Source organism: Orbicella franksi, chromosome 8 (genome assembly GCF_964199315.1).
Source record: "Orbicella franksi chromosome 8, jaOrbFran1.1, whole genome shotgun sequence".
NCBI classification, from domain to species: Eukaryota; Metazoa; Cnidaria; class Anthozoa; order Scleractinia; family Merulinidae; genus Orbicella; species Orbicella franksi.
In genome coordinates, this window is record NC_138152.1 from 30,064,258 (window position 1) to 30,088,711 (window position 24,454).

General features: G+C 38.9%; 2 protein-coding genes across 3 annotated transcripts in view; both read left to right on the forward strand.

Moving 5' to 3' along the window:
* Positions 1-787: 787 nt before the first annotated feature.
* Positions 788-16,055, forward strand: LOC145494530 (uncharacterized). Of its 2 annotated transcripts, XM_081474020.1 has the most exons (18): positions 788-1,430; positions 1,697-2,052; positions 4,457-4,621; positions 5,193-5,303; positions 5,847-5,972; positions 6,329-6,425; positions 6,649-6,867; positions 7,001-7,377; positions 7,654-7,821; positions 8,066-8,176; positions 10,225-10,341; positions 10,799-10,889; positions 11,180-11,554; positions 11,698-11,820; positions 12,296-12,418; positions 12,638-12,772; positions 13,625-13,858; positions 14,610-16,055. In XM_081474020.1, exons 1-18 carry the CDS (start codon positions 1,304-1,306, stop codon positions 14,948-14,950), a joined length of 3,396 nt encoding a protein of 1,131 aa, XP_081330146.1. In that variant the 5' UTR covers positions 788-1,303; the 3' UTR covers positions 14,951-16,055. The 2 variants fall into 2 exon arrangements, with proteins under 2 accessions (XP_081330146.1, XP_081330148.1); XM_081474022.1 differs by lacking the exons at positions 788-1,430; positions 1,697-2,052 and adding an exon at positions 2,577-3,367.
* Positions 16,056-20,359: 4,304 nt separating this feature from the next.
* Positions 20,360-24,454, forward strand: part of LOC145494533 (uncharacterized) — a 37,175-nt gene continuing 33,080 nt past the window's right edge. Inside the window, exons 1-4 of the mRNA XM_081474025.1 lie at positions 20,360-20,497; positions 20,764-21,119; positions 23,473-23,637; positions 24,210-24,320. Coding sequence (XP_081330151.1) covers positions 20,371-20,497; positions 20,764-21,119; positions 23,473-23,637; positions 24,210-24,320 — 759 coding nt within the window. The 5' untranslated portion in view covers positions 20,360-20,370. The remainder of the gene's footprint in view (positions 20,498-20,763; positions 21,120-23,472; positions 23,638-24,209; positions 24,321-24,454) is intronic.

Genomic DNA, 24,454 nt, shown 5'->3' on the forward strand with positions numbered 1-24,454 from the left:
GCAAAAAAACACCTGATTATGTTTAGTAGTCCACGCGAGTACATAGTGCATCACCAAAGTGCAATAAGCTAAGATAACAACAATTAAACACAGTCGAATCCCATTGCATACCATAACCCGTAAATAGACGCATCGTGATTTTCTCAGATACGTACAAACACTGAATCATTAACCTTGTGTAAGCTGACAGCTCTCGTCACGGCTCAATTGTTTAGTGGCCCCATTGAAGGTCACCACTTACGGAAAGTTCTATTACATATATATGAAGTTAGTCCACATTCTAGCAGAGTTGATATTAGATTTTACACAAAAGGCGTCCAATAAATACAAAATACAAATGTAATGGCAAATTCCGCCCTTAGCTTCGATCTAAATCAAAAAAAACGAGACTCGGTCAAAGTCAAAAAAAAAAAAAAAAAATCAAAAAAACACATAAAATGAACAAACTGGCAAATGATCAAATTAACCAAAAAAATACGCCAATCAATTGAGACCCATCTCCTAATGTAATGACCTGGCTTGTCTTCAAACAATAGTTAAGAGCAACCGAAGCACTTCAGAAGGTCAAAGTTCAGGACGAACAACAAGCGAGTCTTAACACAGCAAAATAAATGACGACTCTGACGAAAATAACTTGCCACCCTTTTCAGATGATTTTATCATCTATACAAGAAAATGATGGAAGAGAACGCTTACGAAGCTTTCAAATCTCTAGTTACTTTATGAGTTTTCCTCTTTGAAACGATAAGCTAAAATCCAATAGAATCTCCTCTATAAGGGGTTGAAATTAAATTGGCATGAAAGCAATTCAAAATACAAATGAACTGAAAATTCGCTACAAAGCATAAAGTAGAAAAGCGAAAACAGAACATTAATTGATCAAAATTGAAATGTGTAAAGTTCAAACTGGAAAATTTGATTAACTTAATTTTGGTTTCTTGTGGAGGATACGGGGGCACTGTGGGGGACTGGGGAGAGGGGACATGGGGTGGGGTCGGTAGTTTTCATTGACCAAGCAACAGCGATAATGATCAGTTCAGTATTATTTAAAACAATTCTTGTATTGTAAATTGATGAAAATAAAATACGCTCCTCGGATAGGAGAAGTATCATCAATTTCTAAGGAATCCGTCATATTTTCTTACACTGGTCATTTTCCTCTGCCTGTCATCCTCAACCTCGTCACTTATATGCGTCACCCCCAAGATAAATCATTTTTGTGAACGTGCTGTTTAAAATTTGTTAATAGCCTATAATTCGACATGTCCTAACGGGTACATTCCAGTCACGCATTGCCCTTGTGATGATTATAATGCGCATGAGAGTGAAGTTCCCTTTCAGTCGGAGCAAGATGTCGTCTGAGCACCAATACGCGATGCACTTCTTTCTCATTGTTTTGTTGGTTTGCCTGGGCGCTCCAGCCACTGAAGGTATGGTATCTACTCTCAGTTGCATTCTCTGAATGTAAACCTTAATTCAACTTCTCAAGGCAAGCTCAGGCGTTTTTATGTCTTGTTGATCAGAGAAGAAGCGAACTGAAAGATGGGGGAGGGGCGCACAGATCAAGGAAATTGAGAATTAAATCTCTTCCTAAAGCAATCAACATGTCCATTCCTAGGATATCGGCTGCGCATTCAGTTAAAACTTTGTAAGTGCGATCATTTTGAAGAAAAAAGTTTTTTTTATTCCTTTACAGCACTCGGATTCAAGGCCGGAAAAGAAAACGTCACAACAAGCTCACCAGGGCTGTTCGGTTGTAAGAAGATTTACTTCCAAACGCCATTTTACGGCGGACAGCAAGTAACGGTTCTCGCCTCAGTTGGCCATACCGTGAAGAGCCAAACCCCTCGGAACGGCGCTGCAGTCTGGGTAGAAGATGTTAAAGCGAGTGAATTTACAGCCTGTGTTCTAGAATTTGCTAACGGTTCAAATAAGTCCATTGAGGTAAACTATCTTGCGTTTGAAACGAAACCCCATGGATCTCAAACTGGCACCGCATCCTTAAACTCTTGGAAAACTGGAACGGAATGCAAGAGGATCGATTTTCAGCAGGTTAGAATTTGTTTTGTTTAGTGGTTTAGAAAGTAAAGAGATATATAAAAATTTCATGAAAAAGGGAGCCCCGATTGTGGATGTGGATGTTAGAAAGAAAAAATACAAAAACAAAATATTAATATCGTCAGTTAACACTAAAAAATGATGATTGCAGTATACGAATTAATCTAATCAGTATGACAAAAGATGAAGAACTAGTGTGTAGAAATTGTAGATCAAAGAATTAAACCTAGCCATCCACTCAGAAATTCCTCAAAAATGCAAAAAAGACAAACAAGGAAATACCAAAAAGTTGCCAGATATTGGCAGAAACTGCCTAAAACGGTTTGCCAGTCTTTTTTGTGTGCTAAATTTGTCAAAAAGTTGCTAATATTTTTGAAAGGAATTAGTGCGGAAAAGAGCTTTACTTTATGTAACGAGGTTATTTAAAGTATCAAAAGCGCCGGTCTTGGTTACCAAGGCGATGTATTTAGCGTGAAATTACGACTCTAAAAACAGGCCCTAACACTGAAAAACGAGAGTTTGCGTGATTGTTCACTGGTGCGACAGAAAAAAAAAAACAAAAAAACAAAAGTGACCTTTTAATCGTGTTGCAAAATCATTGCCGCAACCTACGGAGCTAGAAACAAGCACAAGTCTTTTTCAAAGTGAAAATGAAGTTTCTCCCTGCTTTGAACTGAAGTACAACTTTTTAGAGAGATATAAGAAGCCGCTTACGATTCCGAGTACCAGAAAACGACAAAATCATAACGGCTTGGACAAGAAAATGGCCGAATCCAACGAAGGAAATCCGCAAGGCAAAGTTCAGCAGCCGAAGCAGCTCCAGTGCCAATTGTGACATATGTAGAAGACGAAATGGCAGCTTTCAAGGCGAACATTACTTCACCAACTACTAAGAAAAGCACAGCTACAGTACAGCATTCATTTTGGGTCACAGTGTTCCAGTTAAGAAACCATCATCAAATATCTTGTATAAGACGGTTCCTCTCGGCCGAAATACACTTGAAAAGTAGACGAAGGACATCGCCTCAACCCCGTCCCTGGATGGCAAATTCACAAACTCAAGCGGCCGTAAAACAGCCATACTCAAAGTCTACGCGACGACTTTCATCCGCTTAAAATCTCGGAGCTGAAAGGTCACGCTAACCCAGATTCAACTGCAAGTTACAGCGTCTGGAAAAACGACGAAGGATGTCAAACAAGCTGGCTGGGTTTGTATTTAGTGCTACTTCTTAACTGGGGCATCGTTTAACAACTCCCCAGTTAACATTTCTATCAACTTCCAATCTGGTACAACGGCAGTTCACGATCGGTAAGCTTTTCTGCTACGAGAAATACATTTCGACTTTCTATTCTTGACTCGATGTTATTTCGAAGAACTTGAACACTGAAAATGTGGCTGGTATTGAAATTTTAATTTGAGTGTAAAATAGTTCTTACTTAAAACTGTTTGCTCAACGTTGTTGAATACCAGTCAATGCTTTCTGGTTTCACTTCGGGATTTGTGCGATTACGGTTCCTCGCGTGAAATTTAACGTGGAAATCACGAGTCAGGTAATCAATTTTCTTTACTGAAACTTGTCAATCATCTACCCTTTTCAAACGTGACTTGTGCAAACGCTGACCATTAAAATATAGCGTGATAGCTCAGCAGAAAGTATTGGAAACAAATAGCGTCAGGGGATAAATATCTAAATTCGGGATATTTCTCAATAACTGAAGAAACACACTAAAGAGTCGCCTCTCTTGATGAGAGCTTGCCTCAAGTAAAACAATTGTAATTCAAAAGTTGCCAAGCAACATAAGGCTAAGCCTAAACAGAAAACTGTTTCAATGCAATCGCAAAACTTGATGTTACTTTGTTGAAATTTGTTAAAATTAAGAAGGACTTATCAATTGAGACTAACTACAAAGATTGTTTTTCCTTATTAAACACAAATGTTCCTAATGCAAAAGATCAAAACCGATCAGGCTCTCATTGTGAAAACATTTACACTTTCTGCAGCGTGTAGCGGGTTGCGTGACTGATCTTTGAATATTAATTTGTGGTTTTTGGACTTAAGCGTATTTTTCTCCTTTGAATAATTAAAATATCATCGGCGGGTTCTCATTGTGAAAACATTTACACTTTCTGCAGCGTGTAGCGGGTTGCGTGACTCATCTTTGAATATTAATTTGTTATTTGAGGCATTTTGTATTTTTACCATCTTAAACGTTCCGTCAGATTTTCAAAAGATATGTTGCAATCTCAAAATGTCTGTAAGTTGAAGAACCTTTGAAGGCTTAAGCAAGTATTCTCCCATTATCGGTCATTTTCTTTTCCCTGATCTGTTCATTCGGTCATTCCCCCACTCACTCGCTTAATTTACTAATCTTAACTTCTCTCATTATTTCATTTCAGCGGTTTTCGACTCCACCAACCATATTTGTAACTGCTAGTCACCAAGTTCCCAAGAGACCTCAAGATGCCATGGCCGTGTGGGTGGAGGAGTTGCGCGTGGACAATTTCAAAATTTGTCTCAGAGAAGCAAAGATTTTCGATGGACCCCATAAAGGCATAAAGATAGTGAGTAAATTTAAATTTCGTTTTCTGTCACTCGTCAGTCTAATGAGTTGGACTTTGCCAAAGATATGCACTTCATCAAAGTTGAATGAAAATCATGATGACCCCTGACTAAAGAGCAGCATTCTGAAATGTTTACATGCGTTACGATGTTACCAAATATATCAGAGGTCAACTTCCCATGTGACGTGCCCGATCGTCTTCCATTTTCAAGCTGTTCAAGATGAGTCTTTTTTGTACCAGCATAAAACATCAATCGTTGGCTTTCAAAAGAAAATAATACAAAAAAAATATGCTTTTGGTAGCTCTTTGATAAACCTCTAGCTACTTGTAGAAATCATGTGGTAGAAACCGTTGACTGGAAAAAGCTGAATGCAAACACAAGGAGAGTTGCTTCTTTTATAGATTTTTTCCTGAAAAAAGGCTAATTATCAACATCTTACTGGGTTTGCGTATCTTGCCGATAATTTCATGTACTCTTGTACGTTGGTTAAAACAGTCCTTAATTGTGCATGTTTTTGTTTCTTTAATAATTGACAGGTTTTAACTACGATATCTTTTATTTATTCTGCAGAATTGGATGGCGTTTACAAATCTGAGTGTTGACAATTTTACCATAACCGATAGTCTCGTGTTTACCAATACAAACTCACCATCTGATCAGGATAACTACGCTTTCTGTCAAGTAAGAATAATCATTGCCAGCCCGCGGCATTATTGTTTCTTATGTAAATCCTCTTTATAATAGGGCATCAAAAGGTCAACAACAGCAATGCTATCATAACAATCTAGGAAGTCAAAATTGACTGTTAACATGGACCTATTTGAACTGTGGGCCCACAAAATCTGTCATAAATAGTTTCTGAGACCCAATTTCATTTTCGGTGATCAATTGATCAAACATACTTTTCCTCTTGTTCAAACAGATGACCTGTAACTCATTAAAACTTCTATTTGGGTTCATTCTTGTTAATCTGTACCTCTTTTGTTTCTAGGGTTAGGGGCATTGTTTGTGTTGTATACCTATTGTTTCGTTTGGCCAATCATGAAGACCCTTGTAAACGGTGCAGGTCGGCCCTGTTCAAATCAAACCCGCTTTGATTTCAAATCTAAACATTAGAATCAGCGCATTATAAATACCAATACGAATTATTTATCAACCTTACCTCTACAAGAGACTCGCGGAAATACAGTCGATATTAAATTATTTTTTTCTTTTACATTGTAGACAGTGAACTTCACAAAACCATTTTATGCTGGTCCTGTTGTGTTAGTGACGCCAAAACGCACTGACAACAACAACAATGCGAACCTTTCTGGGTCACGTTGTAACGCTGTCACCGCTTGGGTTGAGGTAAGGAATACCTGTTGTGATCTTTGTGTGATTTCCGCAAACACTCAGGTAATGGCACAAATATCCCAAGTTCCTCGGGACCCATGAACTTTATATGACATTGCGTAACAACGTAAATATAACAGTTTGTATGGGAACATATACATATAACAGCTCGAGATATAGAAACAATAAAAACAATTAGTTTAACTCTTCTGTTTGTTACTTGTGTTTCTATGCTGCTTTGGGGCCGTTTCAAAGCGATTTCAGTAACTTTTAGTTTCACTGTAATTCGTTTATATGAGTTCTTTAAAACTAATCGGGCGGTATAGCAACTTGAACCAGGCCGGGTTTAATTCATCTTTGATTTTATTCAGCATACATCTACAACTGATGCGCTAGTGTGTGTGAAGAATTACAACAGCGACTCCAACAATAAAGATGTTATCACTGTCGACTACATGGTCACTGGAGGTAGGCAAAAAGATTCCATCTGGAGATTGAAAAAACACTTGGTATATTTAGCATTCTCTTTCCTGTATGCATTTTCCTCCTCTGCGATGTTGCTCATTGGAGTTATCTTTGTAAAAGCTTGCAAACCCACACTGGGAGGGCAGAAGTGTGTATAACTACCAAGCAAGTGTGTACTAAAACAACATCAGATCGTTTCGTGACAATTGTTTATATGTCTTGCCAGACTTGGATCCTTGCATCGACGTGACATGTCATTATCACTGCCTGTGTAAAGCGTTTGGACCAAATGATGCTCGCTGCGTTGCTGTTGACAGTTGTCCATCCTACCAAGAACCAGTCTGCTCATCAAATGGCACAACATACGACAATGAGTGCTTGTTTCGACAGGAAATGTGCATTCAGCGACTGAATTTCTCTGTGCAACACCCTGGTAGTTGTGAAGGTTAGAAATTGTTTTACTCTGAAATTTTTGACGATGTCCAAGAAGATGATGATGATTACGATGAAAAAACCTGGGAAGTTAATTAAAATTTTGTTTGTACTGATTTGTGTTTTGTACTGTTATTTTCTTAAAGGATTTCCTTTCCAGCGAGGTCGCCGTCACATGCCACACATTCCTTCACTCGGATATTCTCATTGTGAAGTAATTCGCCTCAAGCCTTATGCGTTTTATCCTGACAAACCACTTGAAGTCCAGATCACTGTCAATCATATTGACACCAGTGACAAGTCATATGTACATGATGCCGCTGTATCGTGGGTTGAGAATGTCAGTTATGATCGATTCACTGCGTGTGTGATGGCGGCAGGCTACAATGAGCGGAAATCAAAAGCTAACGTGACAGTTGATTGGATGGCGTACCAAGGGGCTCCAGTGGGTGGTGTTGCCGGAGAAGAACGGATATCACAATGGTGGACTGGAACGACTTGTAAATCTGTCAATTTTCCATCGGTAAGTACTTTCTCGTTTCATTTTACAACTCAAGTTCCCGAAGAATAATTTTGAATAGTTTACAGTTATCGGATTTATTTCAATGTGATATGATATCCTTTGGACTAATGGACCTAAAATGTCAGCTATCACTTAGCCATTAGAGCATTAGCCATCCCTAGATTTTCAAATCTTCGCTAATGTTAAACAGCAGTAAGGTAACAACAACAACAGTAGTAGCATGAGTAAAAGGAACATCAACAGTAACAACTTGTGTTTTGTTTGTTTTCTATGCAGGGAAAGTTTTCAGTGATACCTTCAGTGTTTGTTACCGCAGCGCACTATCGTGCAGGACTCAAGCGTGACGCTGCCAGTGTGTGGATTGAAGACGTCACGCAATCCTCGTTTAAAGTTTGTTTGAGAGAGCTTCAGAACTACGCAGGATCTCACGACGATGTTTATACTGTAAGTGTCTACACCTTTCTTTTATGCACGAAACATAAGGTACTGAGAGATCTTTGCCACTTACTTTAGCCTCACTGGTCTTTAGCATTGGTAGCTAAGTCTCTAGCATACTTTAACATCGGCATATATTAAGATGAAATAGAATCTTGATTTAGACGTTTGCTTATGGTTATCTCACTTAATTTTTCGAAAAAATGCTATTTCTCAATTTTCTAGTTAACATTTATTTATTTTTGTCGTTTAGAAATGGTTGGCATTTTGTTCTCTCCACAAGCCTCTTTTTACAGAACATGATTCAGTCTATTTTGCTAACGCTCAACATCCACCTGCAGATTACAACAATGCCTATTGCAAGGTTGGTATCTTTTTCGTCTTACGTATACTAGAGAGCTTGCCTAGAATTACTTTTCTAAAAATTTCAAGAATTAGTGTACAGATCCTACAGAACACTCACTCACTCACCCTCAGTGGGCCTATGAAGACTCTTGGGGCCGGCCGGAAGATCACGCCACCCATCCCGATCTGAGGCAGCATCCCATGTATGCCATCCCAGCTTGTTCCTTTTTCTCTTCACGGTTCTTCTTCACGTCTCCCTCGCTCGACCTCGCTTCCTCTTACCTTGAGGTGCCCACGTCAACGCAGTCCTCGAGATGTTGTCAGGACTTTTCCTCAATACATGCCCTAACCATCGCCATCTTCTCACTCGTATAAGGACTGACACCGGCGTACTCCCTGTGGCTTCGTACAGCTCTTCGATGCTCAAATGGCTGGGCCAGAATCTCCTCAGCACTCTCCTAAGGCATGTGCGCTGATACACATCCAGTTTGTTGAGATCAGTTGCTGTCATCCTCCACATTTTGGCTCCATACAACAGCACGGACATGACGTTCGAGCTCAGGATGCGCAACTTGGTCTTTTGGCTGAATCTGCCTGACCTCTAGATGTTCTGAAGTCTGGTGAATGCAGTTCTCACTAGTGCTAGTAGCCTCTTGACGTCTGCTTCTGCGACGCCAAGTTTGTCAAGTACTGAACCTAGGTACACGAAGGATTCCACATCTTCCACCTCCTCACCTTCTATCTTGATGTAGTCCGTGTATCTGTGGTTCATCCTAAGCGTCTTTGTTTTGCGCGGGTTGATCTTAAGCCCAACAATGCCGGCGATGGCTGCTAGCCTATCGGTCTTCTCCCGGAGATCAGCAAATCTGCTTGAGATTAGAGCAACATCATCAGCATAGTCCAGGTCTTCTAGGACTGATGTGAATTTCCGTCTCAAGCCGCGTCTCCTAACATTTGTGCGCCACATGACCCAGTCCACGATCAAGACAAAGATGAAGCCAGACAACACACACCCTTGCTGCACGCCACTCTTCACTTCGAACCAGCTAGAATACCTTCCGCCTTCTGTGACGCAGCTTGAGTTTTGATGATATATTGCCTGAAAAGTCCTGATAAAGATGTCAGGGATGCCATACTGCCCCATAATATCCCAAAGTCCCTCTCTGATAATGCAGTCGAAAGCCTTCGAAATGTCAACGAAGTTAATGTACACTGGTGCTTGCCATTCCTGGTACTGCTCAAGGATGTTCCGAAGAGCAAAGATTTGCTCAGAGGTTCCCCTTCCAGATCGAAATCCTGCCTGCTCCTGCCTAATCATCTCGTCTACGCCGCTTTTCAATCTGTCAATGAGGACCCTGCATAGGATTTTGCTTGGTACGGAGAGTACGGATATACCGCGATAGTTACCACACTGAGTGAGGTCACCCTTCTTCAGCACTTTCACTATGAGTGACTTCTTCCAGTCTGGTACACATTGTTTTTTCCAGATATCGTTAATAAGTAAGTGGAGTTGTTTCACAGCATCCTTCTTGGAGCACTTGAGCAACTCGGCACTGATGCCATCAATCCCTGGACTCTTGCCCTTCTTCAGACGGTGGATCGCTCTCTTAATTTCAGCAACTGAGATGTCACCAGTATCGATGCTTGTGATGACCCCAGGTGCGTGATCGATCACTGGCAGGGGTTGTCAGGTCGTTGTACATTCAAAACTTCCTCAAAATGTTCCCTCCACCTTTCTAAGACTTCGTCTTCACTTGCAAGCCGCTTGCCCTTTTTATCTTTGATGGTAGTCACATTCCTTCCTTGTCCAGCTATCTTTCTAGTGAGCTGGTACAGGTCACCACTGCAGTTGTTTCTGGCTGCTGTCTCAGCTTCCTCTGCTAAGTCGTTCAGCCATCTCCACTTGTCTGCCCGGGCGCTGGCTTTCACCTCCTTGTCCTTCATAATTAATCCTACAGAACAGCGTCAATTTAAACAATACTCACTCAGTAGATTATTGCAAAATTCAGTTTGCTAGTGGTCAAAGTTGAATAACACCCCGTTTACTTAATGAGAGTTTTTCTTTAGGATATCCACTTTACTGAAAAGTACAACAACACCCCGAATGTGTTCGTTTCCGCGAACCATTCGTCTAGCGGTGGAAATCGACAGCCAGTACACAATGGAATAACTGCTTGGGTGGAGGTAATTCTGTTTCTTCGCTTCTTTAGGCATTTCCATAGCAACTGCATTTTTGACACGCCAGTCGACTTAACTCTCGTCTATTTGAAAGAGTTCTTGGTTTCTTCCAATTTTCTTAAAAGTCAATGCAGAATTAGTATCGTACCCTTTTACATCCGTTATTTTCCATCAAATCGAATACCGGGAAAATCGTGAAATACAAGATGGCGTCTCAAAGACAGCCAAAGTCAAAATCGACAAAAACATTTCCTGTTGTACAGAAAGTTGAGGGATATCTACTAGATGCAAATGATATGTTATTGATATGTCTTACTAGAACGAAAACCCAAGGGGGGTATGAGTTTGCTTTTTTTTCCGAAGATTAAATAATATTTCAGAATATCACCGTGAGCGTTGTGAAAATTATCTTTTCGACTTCAGTTCAGAAGACCACTGATTATTTTCGTTCTATTTTTTGCAGTACATCAATACGACCGGTGTGCGAGTTTGTTTAAAAGAGTTGTACGACACAAAGTATGATCCACTGTCTATCTCATACACTGTCCTTTCAGGTACGGACAAAATAATTCATCGTTAATTTTACTAATGTCTAGATCAGTAGTTTAGCTCATTTAGTATTCATATTTTAGTAACTTCTGTCTCTTACGCTGTTAAAAATAAGATCTTAGCAGCCTATTCTTGAATTTGATGGTCAGAAGTAAATTTCAGTCAGGAGTAAAAATGCCAGAACATGTGAGGGCTTTGCAGAAACATGACAAGCAACGATTTCCTTTAAAGCACTCAAGACATTCTTAATGATTTCTCTTACTTTTTATGGAGTTATTTTTGTTTACATCTACAGACATTTGCCAGCCAGGATGGACTTACTTTGGTGGTTATTGCTACTTTTCAAGCCCCGCATGCGCCACGTGGTTGACTGCTGAGTCAAACTGCTCTGAGATGAACTCTGATCTGGTTACAGTGCACAACCAGGAGGAAAACGTATTTATTCAGCACCGTCATGCTGGCGATAGATCATGGATAGGGCTGAATGACCGCAGTGTTGAAGGCTCTTTTGTGTGGACAAACAAAGAAATTAGCAGTTTTAGGTTCTGGGCTCCAAAACAACCAAACAACTGGAACAACGAAGACTGTGTGCACACTCTTGGCGTGAGGCATGGATACACTTGGAATGACGTGCCATGCGATAACTGCTTCAATTTTACTTGTTTTACAGGTGATAAATCTCTACAAAAAAAATTATTGTAAGATCATCTTGCGCACCCAAACGGGATCTATAGTTAATTCTCAAAATAATTCGTTTTAATATTATTTATTTGATATCTATTTCAATTTTGTTTTCAAATGTAATTTTTGCAGACCTGGAGGAGTGCATTACCAGCACTCACAATTGTGACGTGAATGCAGATTGTGTGAATACCGTGGGCTCATATTCCTGTAAGTGTAGAGCGGGATATACCGGAGACGGACAAACTTGTAATGGTAAGAAACAAACAAACAAACAAACAACTTCTCCCCCCCCCCCCCCGTCCGCCAGTTTAAAAAAATAGAGATGAATAAATCTGATGTTGATTGTGAATGTAATGACGCACACTTTATTTTCAACAACCATGAAATTTGTCCTCCATTGACGGGTTAAGAAAAACTGTAACCAACCGCTCTTGTGCAATGAGAATACTGATAGAGAAGAGTTCAACCCTGTAATAACTGTAAATTATTTAAACAATTTCGAAGCCGGCGCCAGTGGCTTAGAACCTTGGTAATATAAATTGTTCAAAAGCTAAGAATAAACAGAGATTGTGGAAAGTAAAATAAATCTATCATGTTCATTAAAAGATACTGTCCTTACCGTAAACTTTCGACGGACTGTCCTCAAGCTGTTTGCTTCTTTGGTGAAATGGTCAAACTAACGACAACTCAACATTTATCCATAGTTACTCCTTTAATCTTGTTTCAGACATAGACGAGTGCTCTTTAAACTCTCATAGCTGTGATGTGAATGCAGTTTGTAACAATACTCGTGGATCTTACACTTGCGCGTGTAAACTTGGATATTTAGGCGATGGCAAAAATTGCACTGGTAAGTTGTTTTCACTTAACAAGAACTACAAAGTTATCAGTTGAAAACAAGAACAACAACAACACTGCGAAATGAGTTCAGACGTATTATCACAAAGTAGTACTTACATCAATACGCACAAGAACACCTTACTCAAGAACATATAGAGCACTTTTGGTGAACATGTTCAACATAATTTATGTTTGTTTACTAACTTTGCCGTGTTTCTCATTCCCCCAGTCATCGATGAGTGCGTCAGCGGTGTACACGACTGCCACCGTTTAGCTTCATGTACAAACACTGTAGGATCCTACACATGTACGTGTAACCATCCGTACGTAGGAGATGGGAAAACATGCACTCACTTCGCGGCAGGTTAGTATTTTACATTAATTGTATTTAAATTCAGGCTGAAGAAGTTAGAATTAAGCTCAAATTGTCCACCAAACATGATGTCTAAAAAGCAATCAAAAACCTCAGACTTCGTCAAACCCAACAAACTACTTTCTTTTGTAAAACTGTTTTCAAGAAAAGCAATACGCCAAACTAATTAAGGAACCAATCAGAATTCTCCTTTCCATCTTGGATCAGTTTGCCACATTGGAAGGACTTACTGCTGAAAATAAAAAAAAGGACACGACGCAGTAATGTTGTTTGCTATCTCCTCGCTACTACGGCACGCTTTGACATTAACAACACTTAGAAAGGACAGTGGTGGGGTGTGGAGCTAAAAGAGCCCACGTGGACTTAAACAATTAAAAACACTTTTCAAAATTTCAATATTTACAAAAGCTGTCAAATTTCGTGACTTTATCTGCCGCTGGTTTTTCCATTGAGAATTCTGACGTCGGCGCGGAGCATTGGTAATGATATTACGTTTTCCTGATAAATACTCTCCGAATATTTTCCTGTTCAGGATTTAAAATCATCTATTAAGAGTATTGATCACTGCGACCCAAAATTTAAAACGAGATATTCCAGGAAAAAAAAAAATTAAGTTGCACGGTGGAATATAACCACCACATATAAAATATCTTTCCGAACAAACAGTGCATCCAGTTTAGTTAGCGTCAGATTTTAGGGTGCAAGCAATGATGGTCATCTTATAACTGGTGAAGATGGCAGTGTTATTTATTCTTAGCAAAACCAACTTTCAACATAGTCCACCAAAACAAGTGCTAAGTACAAAGTTGATCCAAAGAACGTTCTTATACGTTATTTTTGCAGCGGGTCTTAAATATTCCAGGATTGTGGGAAACAGCCAGAATTTTTTGACATGGCTGGATAAATGGTTAAAGCCTGTGATTCGCCAATCCTCTTACTGGAATCGCTGTTACCAGACAACTGTAAATGGCTGGTCTTCCTATACCTTCCATTCATACTGTGACGGCAAAGGTCCAACTGTCACAATCATCCGTGTTGGAAAATATATTTTTGGAGGATACACAAGTCTCTCGTGGAGTAAGTGACATGATCAATCTCATCTTATCACAGGCGATCCAAGCTCAAGTTGTGAGTCAGCCATGTTCACATTTTGCAATAGCGGTCACGGAGAAATATGGGAAAAGAGTTTGAAAAATAATTTTATAAAAGGAATATTTACACTATGGTGGTAGTGTATTAAAATATTATTTGCTGTGTTTACGCGCCTGTTTTCTGATTCGTGACGGTTTTAGGGAGATATCGGGATGGAAGAACTTTATAGGAAGCGGTACAACGGCTTCGAATCATTAAGCAAGGAAACAAAAAAGGGTAATACCAAAGAAAGGCAAATGAGCCAATGATACTAAGAATTTTCTGGATAACTCATCGACATAAACAGGACGATAGAAACACTCGCATTTTTAAACGGCATGGTGTTCCTGGCTAACTGACTGCTTCACAGCTCGATATTAATTTTATGACATTTATAAAAAAGTAGGGCATGAAACTCGTGTTCAGTCTGAAATCGGGGCAGCTGTTTCCAGTCTCCCACCGGGCTTGCCTTTCCCAGAATTGATATTATAAAAAAACTCAGGAGACATTTAACTTACAGGAACCAGAGAACTTAAGATTAACACTACAAGAAATAATGCCGAGCTACGAATAATAATAAAATTTTGTAAGCCAATCAAATTAACGTTCTCGGTAATACGTCATTACTAAACTGTCCAAAGTGTCAGTAAGCATCATTAATGTTGGACTTCTTTTTCCATTGTGTATTTCAAATTAGGCTCCAGTTGTGGATATCGCTACGATTCAGCAGCCTTTCTCTTTTCATTGGTTAACAAGCCTGGTTGGCAGCCACTAAAGCTAGATCAAACAGGAAAATATTCTTCTTCCAAAGCGCATTCCATCTACAGCTGCTCTTCCTATGGACCAACATTTGGAGGAGGACACGATATTTACATTGCCAACAACGCTGCATCAAGCACCAGCTCATACTCAAACCTTGGATACACGTACAGCCCGCCAGCTGGCAACAGCTTTCGATCCTCCTTCACACGATCATTCTTGGCGGGTAGTTACATCTTCCGACCTGACGAAGTCGAAGTCTTCTATGAAACTACCTAAAGGAATCGCGGAGCTTGCAGTCTTAGTTTTACGCACCCTGTACAGAACAACTAAGCCTGTGCAATTATATGGGGGTACAAACAAACTGTTGGTAAATTATAGAAGCGCAATATAATCAGAAAATTTCAATATCACCCATGATGTGTCAATCAATAGGTTAGTACAAAATCGAGTAGTCACGTATCCTTAGTCTAAGATAAACAGTTTACTTTGAGCGGCTTACTTGTTTGGTAATTGCCATTAAAGGATGGTTTCATGGCTCCGTGTTTTTACAAGCTATAACGTTAGCCGAGTTACTGACTTCTGCGAGAACTGAATTTCCTTTCAGACTTTCCCCTCAGTCACAGTAACACGGTGATAGCAGTAATGTTTCTCATTAGAATTTCTTACTCTATGTTTTAATTAATACATATATTGTTTATCCACCAATCTAATAAAAGTAGATAACGTGTGTGTGTCAGAGTAAGACCTCAGCCGCCGAATGAAAAAATTTAACGTTTAACTGACTAAACTGAATTCGAAGTTTTGCTTGATAAATCCGCTGACATCTTGATAAAATTTGGGCATCAGTCTTTCTGGTTTCACAAATTATAGTCTGTAGTTGCTGAACTACATGTGGTTCAGTAAAAAATGATCAAGGTAGTAGTTTATAGTCACGCTATAACTTGTACACGCGCTGAACCGTGAAATTATCCCTTAAGAAGGAGAATCTTGATGCTGAGTTTCAATTGATTGAATTCCACGAACATCATACCAGAATAAGTTGCAAGTTACAGGCTTCCAGCTGGTTTTGATTTCTTATTTGCTTCAAGTAAAGGGGATTTAGAAAAAGGATATTGAGAAAGTATGATAGAGTAAGCATTTTTTTTGTTTTTTTGGTTTGTGGTAATTATGAATTGTCTTTTGAGAGTGCTAACGTAGAAAATAAATACGTGTCAGACACACCGTTATAAAAGCTTGTAACAATAAAATAGAGCAGGGTGAAAATAACGCGTTGTTTTGTGTTTGTGTTCGTTCTTATCTAGGCGAAAAGAAATCTTTTTTATCACTGTTATTGAGAATTGTCAACGTCTAATTGCCTCTGCTAAACCTGCCTTTAGGGAAATCATGGTAGTCGTATCTAATTGCCTCTGTGAAACCCGCCTTTAGGGAAATCGTAATAGTTGTATTTAAAGTTTGCAATGAAGTCTTGAACTTGTTTCGGTACAACATATGGAAACAACTCTTCAGACGGTGATCATAGTGACGACTGTACCAACAATCGCTGAGATAGACCTCAATTCTATCTCAGCTATCGTAGCGCGACGGTTGACCATGTAATTTATCACCAAGTGTCCTTAACTTTTATAGCAAGTAAAAGTTTAAAACTTTCTTTTATTTTAAATTTTGCATCAAAACTTGCTTACAACTTAACAACGATTTCAAATTGACTCGCTTTGCTCTCGACGTCGTGCGTCAGAAATTTAAAGCCGTTAAGAAATGAAAGTGATGTTAACAACTACCACAAAAGGTATTTCTTGGAGTCATGACACTCAACTTTGGACACTGTCGCTTTCCACGGGAGGAAACCGCTCGTAAGAGCTTACTTGCCGTCGATTTGAAAAAAAACAACAACAACAATAAAACGATCGACAGCAAGCGGGGTTATAGCACGAGCAGTGACGAACAGAAGACAACGAAAATTCAGTAAAGAAAAGCAACCGGAATCTTATTACAAAAGATCTTGGAGAAATATAAATAGCCTGCATGAACAGTTCGCCCGGGCAGGATTTCGTGAGAAGAACTGCCTCAGCTTACCGGGAAATGCTCGAAGATTTTCTTTGCCCATTTAATAACAGTTCAAAATTCAATTGAGACATAATAACCAAAAGCCTTCCGGTTCGGTCTATGCTTTATCATATCGCTGAACACGCGTTACAGCGAGCGAATGATTTCTCTAGTAAGTCGATCCCTTGTCACTTTGTTATCGAGGTTTCAATCAAGTTAAAAATTACATGTGTTCGTAAGCTAAATAACTCCTTAAACTATGCAGTTCGACGTCATAAAGTGCTTTCTTTTCTTTCACTGAGCTTCGAAAATACGTGTTCTATTTCTGGCTTTTAAAATAAGTAATGTCTTCCAAAATGTATCTCTACCACTTCACAGGAGACTGTTGTCTGCAACTGCGACTACTATTTTTATATTTTCTCAGAGAACTGTCCATAAATGGGCATTCTTAGGTCAAAGACTGTTCTGTCACAGCGTGTCTGTTATTCTTTGGGCTGCAATAATACTAAGAGGACTTTCAAACCAATTTTGGAACGTTTCAATATCTTTTCAGGGTGTCCATCTCAGAGTGATTTTACTTAACCCGTAAAACAGTTGCTACAAAATTAGATCATACTATTAGATTATAATTTCCTAGTTTTCTTGCGTTAATTTTGACTTTTTGAACTAAATATTAGCTATATTTCACGGGTTAAATAAAATCACTCTAGCAAGAAAAATGTCAAAGAATTGAATTAAAATGCGTGACGATAAAAAATGCAGCAAGTCAAGCTGATTAAAGAGGCGAGCGCTCATGGCACGGGTACAAAATTTAAAGAGCTTCTACAAAGAAAAAAATACAGCCTAACCTAGAGCATAAATTTAATCATTCGTGAACTGACAAACTATAAAACTGCGAGAAAGAAGAAAATAGAAAACCATTCTTTTCTACCCCCTTAAACACTTGCCCAATACTATGTTAACTAGTCCACGTGAGTACCTAGTGCATCATCAAAATGCAACAAGCTAAGATAACCACAATTAAACACGGTGGAATTTCATCGGACACCAGCCCAAAAGTAGAGGCTTCCTGATTGTCTCAGATCCATACAAACACTCAATCTTTAACCTTGCATAAGTTCTCTCGTCACAGCTCAATTATTTAGTGTCCCCACTGAAGGTCACCGCTTACAGAAAGTTCGCTCGCTTATATATTTAGTTAAATCCACGCAAACTACAGTCAAAATGAAATAGAACACACATCAAATGAATAAACAAACTCATAAATGATCAAATTAGCCAAGAAATACATCAATCAATTGAAATCCATCTCCTAATGTGATGACCTGGTGTCTTGAAACAATAATTAAGAATAACCGAAGAACTTAAGAAGGTCTACGAACAGGAAGAACAACAAGCGAGTCTGATGACAGCAAAATAATGACGACTCTGACGAAAATAATCCTTTCGCAGGTGATTTTATCATCTATGGAAGAAAATGATAGAAGAGAACGCCTTCGCAACTTTCAAATCTCCAGTTACTTTACGAGTTTTCCTCTTTGAAAAGATAAGCTAAAATTTGACATAATTTCCTCTAAAACTGGGTTGAAATTAAATTGGCATGAAAACAATTCAAAACAGAAATGAACTGAAAATTTGCTACAAAGCGTAAATTGGAAAAGCGAAACTAAGAACGTTAATCGATCAGAATTGAAATGTGGAAAGTTTAAACTGGAAAATTTGATAAACTTAATTTTGGTTTCTTGTGAAGTATACGTGGGCACCGCGGAGGACTGGGCAGAGGGGACATGGGCTAAAAAAATGTATCTCTACCACTTCACAGAAGACTGTTGTTCAAAGACTGTTCTGTCACAGTGTGTCTGTTATTCTCTCAGCCGTAATAATACTAAGTGTATTCAGGATGAATAAGGTGTCAATCTCAGAGTGATTTTACCTAACCTGTGGAATAGTTGTTGCACAATTAGATGCTATTGAATACCAATTTCATGGTTTTCTTTTATTAGTTATGACTTTTTTTGACTTACTGCTACAGTACATGTTGTTTCATGGGTTAAATAAAATCACCCTCCTGCGGAAAAATTTTACAGAATGATTAAAATGCGTTACCGTAAAAACAAAAGGGAAAAAAGCAGATTAAAGAGGCGAGCGCTCATGGCACGCTTCCTTACTGTTACAAAATTTAAAGAACTTCCACGTGCACAAAGAAACTAAAACCACCCGACACTTACAGAATGAATTTAGTTATTCTCGAACTGAGTAACTATACAACAGCCGAGAAACAAGGATATAGAAAACCGTTCTGTTAAACTCCCCTGGAACACTTCCGCAAAGCCTCTCCAGCCGCAAAAAAACACCTGATTATGTTTGGTTGTCCACGCGAGTACATAGTGCATCACCAAAGTACAATAAGCTAAGATAACAACAACTCAACACAGTCGAATCTCATTGCATACCATAACCCGTAAGTAGACGCATCGTGATTTTCTCAGATACGTACAAACACTGAATCTTTAACCTTGTGTAAGCTCTCTCGTCACAGCTCAATTGTTTATTAGTGACCCCACTGACGGTCACCAGTTACGGAAAGTTCGATTGCATATAAATAAAGTTAGTCCGCATTTCTAGCAGAGTTGAAACTAGATTTTACAAAAAACCTTTCAATGAATACAAAATACAAAATGCGTCAGAGGGAGGTAAAGGCAAATTCCGCCATTAGCTTCGATCTAAATTAAAAGAAAACGAGACTCGGTCAAAATGAAAAAAAAAAAAAAAAAAAAAAAAAAAAACCTAAAACCTAAAATGAACAAACTGGCAAATCACCAAATTAGCTAAAAAAAAATGCGTCAATCAGTTGAGACCCATCTTCTAATGTAATGACCTGGCGTGTTCAAACAATAATTCAGAACAACCGAAGAACTTAAGAAGGTCTAAGAACAGGAAGAACAAAAGCGAGTCTTAACACAGCAAAATAAATGACGACTCTGACGAAAATATCTTGCGGCCCTTTTCAGATGATTTTATCATCTATACAAGAAAATGATGGAAGAGAAGGCCTACGAAGCTTTCAAATCTCTTTACTTTATGAGTTTTCCTCTTTGAAAACATAAGCTGAAATCCGTCATAATCCCCTCTATAACGGGGTTGAAATACAATTTCCATGAAAACAATTCAAAATTGAAATGAACTAAAAAAGCATAAAATAGAAAAGCGAAAACCGAACATTAATCGATCAGAATTGAAATGTGTAAAGTTCAAACTGGAAAATTTGTTTAAGTTAATTTTGGATTCTTGTGGAGGATACGGGGGCACTACTGGGAACTGGGGAGAGGGGACATTGGGTGGGGTCGGTAGTTTTCATTCACAAAGCAACAGCGATAATGATCAGTACAGTGTTATTTAAAACAATTCTTGTATTGTAAATTGATGGAAATAAAATACGCTCCTCGGATAGGAGAAGTATCGTCAATTTCTAAGGAATCCGTCATATTTTTTTACACTGGTCATTTTCCTTCTGCGTGTCATCCTCAACCCGTCACTTATATGCGTCACCCCCAAGATAACTCATTTTTGTGAACGTGCTGTTTAAAATTTGTTAATATCCTATAATTCGACATGTCCTAACAGGTACATTCCAGTCACGCATTGCCCTTGTGATGACTATAATGTGCATGAGAGTGAAATTCCCTTTCAGTCGGAGCAAGATGTCGTCTGAGCACCAATACGCGATGCACTTCTTTCTCATTGTTTTGTTGGTTTGCCTGGGCGCTCCAGCCACTGAAGGTATGGTATCTACTCTCAGTTGCATTCTCTGAATGTAGACCTTAATTCAACTTCTCACGGCAAGCTCAGGCGTTTTTATCCCTTGTTTATCAGAGAAGATGCGAACTGAAAGATGGGGGAGGGGCGCACAGATCAAGGAAATTGAGAATTAAATCTCTTCCTAAAGCAATCAACATGTCCATTCCTAGGATATCGGCTGCGCATTCAGTTAAAACTTTGTAAGTGCGATCATTTTAAAGAAAAAAATCTTACTTATTCCTTTACAGCACTCGGATTCAAGGCCGGAAAAGAAAACGTAACAACAAGCTCACCAGGGCTGTTCGGTTGTAAGAAGATTTACTTCCAAACGCCATTTTACGGCGGACAGCAAGTAACGGTTCTCGCCTCAGTTGGCCATACCGTGAGGAGCCAAACTCCTCGGAACGGCGCTGCAGTCTGGGTAGAAGATGTTAAAGCGAGTGAATTTACAATCTGTGTTCTCGAATATGCTAACGGTTCAAATAAGTCCATTGAGGTAAACTATCTTGCGTTTGAAACGAAACCCCATGGATCTCAAACTGGCACCACATCCTTAAACTCTTGGACAACTGGAACGGAATGCAAGAGGATCGATTTCCAGCAGGTTAGAATTTGTTTTGTTAAGTGATATAGAAAGTAAAGAGATATATAAAAATTTCATGAAAAAGGGAGCCTCGATTGCGGATATGTGGACGTAAGAAAGAAAAATACAAAACACAAAATATTAATATCGTCAGTTAACCCTAAAAAATGATGATTGCAGTATACCAGTTAATCTAATCAGTATGACAAAAGATGAAGAAATAGTGTGTAGAAATTGTAGATCAAAGAATTAAACCTGGCCATCCACTCAGAAATTCCTCAAAAATGCAAAAGAGACAAACAAAGAAATGCCAAAAAGTTGCCAGATATTGGCAGAAACTGCCTAAAACGGTTTGCCAGTCTTTTTTGTGTGCAGAATATGTCAAAAAGTTGCTAATATTTTTGAAAGGAATTAGGGCGAATAGAGCTTTACTTTACGTAAGGAGGTTGTTTACAGCATCAAAAGCGTCGATCTTGGTTACCAAGGCGAGGTATTTAGCGTGAAATTAAGACTCTAAAAACAGGCCCTAACACTGAAAAACGAGAGTTTGCGTGATTGTTCACTGGTGCGACAGAAAAAAAAAAACAAAAAAACAAAAGTGACCTTTTAATCATGTTGCAAAATCATTGCCGCAACCTACGGAGCTAGAAACAAGCACAAGTCTTTTTCAAAGTGAAAATGAAGTTTCTCCCTGCTTTGAACTGAAGTACAACTTTTTAGAGAGATATAAGAAGCCGCTTACGATTCCGAGTACCAGAAAACGACAAAATCATAACGGCTTGGACAAGAAAATGGCCGAATCCAACGAAGGAAATCCGCAAGGCAAAGTTCAGCAGCCGAAGCAGCTCCAGTGCCAATTGTGACATATGTAGAAGACGAAATGGCAGCTTTCAAGGCGAACATTACTTCACCAACTACTAAGAAAAGCACAGCTACAGTACAGCATTCATTTTGGGTCACAGTGTTCCAGTTAAGAAACCATCATCAAATATCTTGTATAAGACGGTTCCTCTCGGCCGAAATACACTTGAAAAGAAGACGAAGGACATCGCCTCAACCCCGTCCCTGGATGGCAAATTCACAAACTCAAGCGGCCGTAAAACAGCCATACTCAAAGTCTACGCGACGACTTTCATCCGCTTAAAATCTCGGAGCTGAAAGGTCACGCTAACCCAGATTCAACTGCAAGTTACAGCGTCTGGAAAAACGACGAAGGATGTCAAACAAGCTGGCTGGGTTTGCATTTAGTGCTACTTCTTAACTGGGCCATCGTTTAACAACTCCCCAGTTAACATTTCTATCAACTTCCAATCTGGTACAACGGCAGTTCACGATCGGTAAGCTTTTCTGCTACGAGAAATACATTTCGACTTTATATTCTTGACTCGATGTTATTTCGAAGAACTTGAACACTGAAAATTTGGCTGGTATTGAAATTTTAATTTGAGTGTAAAATAGTTCTTACTTAAAACTGTTTGTTCAACGTTGTTGAATACCAGTCAATGCTTTCTGGTTTCACTTCGGGATTTGTGCGATATCGGTTCCTCGCGTGAAATTTAACGTGGAAATCACGAGTCAGGTAATCAATCTTCTTTACTGAAACTTGTCAATCATCTGCCTTTTTCAAACGTGACTTGTGCAAACGCTGACCATTAAAATATAGCGTGATAGCTCAGCAGAAAGTCTTGGAAACAAATAGCGTCAGGGGATAAATATCTAAATTCGGGATATTTCTCAATAACTGAAGAAACACACTAAAGAGTCGCCTCTCTTGATGAGAGCTTACCTCAAGTAAAACAATTGTAATTCAAAAGTTGCCAAGCAACATAAGGCTAAGCCTAAACAGAAAACTGTTTCAATGCAATCGCAAAACTTGATGTTACTTTGTTGAAATTTGTTAAAATTAAGAAGGACTTATCAATTGAGACTAACTACAAAGATTGTTTTTCCTTATTAAACACAAATGTTCCTAATGCAAAAGATCAAAACCGATTAACAATAAGCTGATTAGTGGTTTTTGGACTTAAGCGTATTTTTCTCCTTTGAATAATTAAAATATCATCGGCGGGTTCTCATTGTGAAAACATTTACACTTTCTGCAGCGTGTAGCGGGTTGCGTGACTCATCTTTGAATATTAATTTGTTATTTGAGGCATTTTGTATTTTTACCATCTTAAACGTTCCGTCAGATTTTCAAAAGATATGTTGCAATCTCAAAATGTCTGTAAGTTGAAGAACCTTGGAGGGCTCAAGCAAGTATTAACTCATTCTCCCATTATCGGTCATTTTCTTTTCCCTGATCTGTTCATTCGGTCATTCACCCACTCACTCGCTTAATTTACTAATCTTAACTTCTCTCATTATTTCATTTCAGCGGTTTTCGACTCCACCAACCATATTTGTAACTGCTAGTCACCAAGTTCCCAAGAGACCTCAAGATGCCATGGCCGTGTGGGTGGAGGAGTTGCGCGTGGACAATTTCAAAATTTGTCTCAGAGAAGCAAAGATTTTCGATGGACCCCATAAAGGCATAAAGATAGTGAGTAAATTTAAATTTCGTTTTCTGTCACTCGTCAGTCTAATGAGTTGGACTTTGCCAAAGATATGCACTTCATCAAAGTTGAATGAAAATCATGATGACCCCTGACTAAAGAGCAGCATTCTGAAATGTTTACATGCGTTACGATGTTACCAAATATATCAGAGGTCAACTTCCCATGTGACGTGCCCGATCGTCTTCCATTTTCAAGCTGTTCAAGATGAGTCTTTTTTGTACCAGCATAAAACATCAATCGTTGGCTTTCAAAAGAAAATAATACAAAAAAAAATATGCTTTTGGTAGCTCTTTGATAAACCTCTAGCTACTTGTAGAAATCATGTGGTAGAAACCGTTGACTGGAAGAAGCTGAATGCAAACACAAGGAGAGTTGCTTCTTTTATAGATTTTTTCCTGAAAAAAGGCTAATTATCAACATCTTACTGGGTTTGCGTATCTTGCCGATAATTTCATGTACTCTTGTACGTTGGTTAAAACAGTCCTTAATTGTGCATGTTTTTGTTTCTTTAATAATTGACAGGTTTTAACTACAATATCTTTTATTTCTTCTGCAGAATTGGATGGCGTTTACAAATCTGAGTGTTGACAATTTTACCATAACCGATAGTCTCGTGTTTACCAATACAAACTCACCATCTGATCAGGATAACTACGCTTTCTGTCAAGTAAGAATAATCATTGCCAGCCCGCGGCATTATTGTTTCTTATCTAAACCCTCTTTATAATAGGGCATCAAAAGGGCAACAACAGCAATGCTATCATAACAATGGAGGAAGTTAAAATTGACTGTTAACATGGA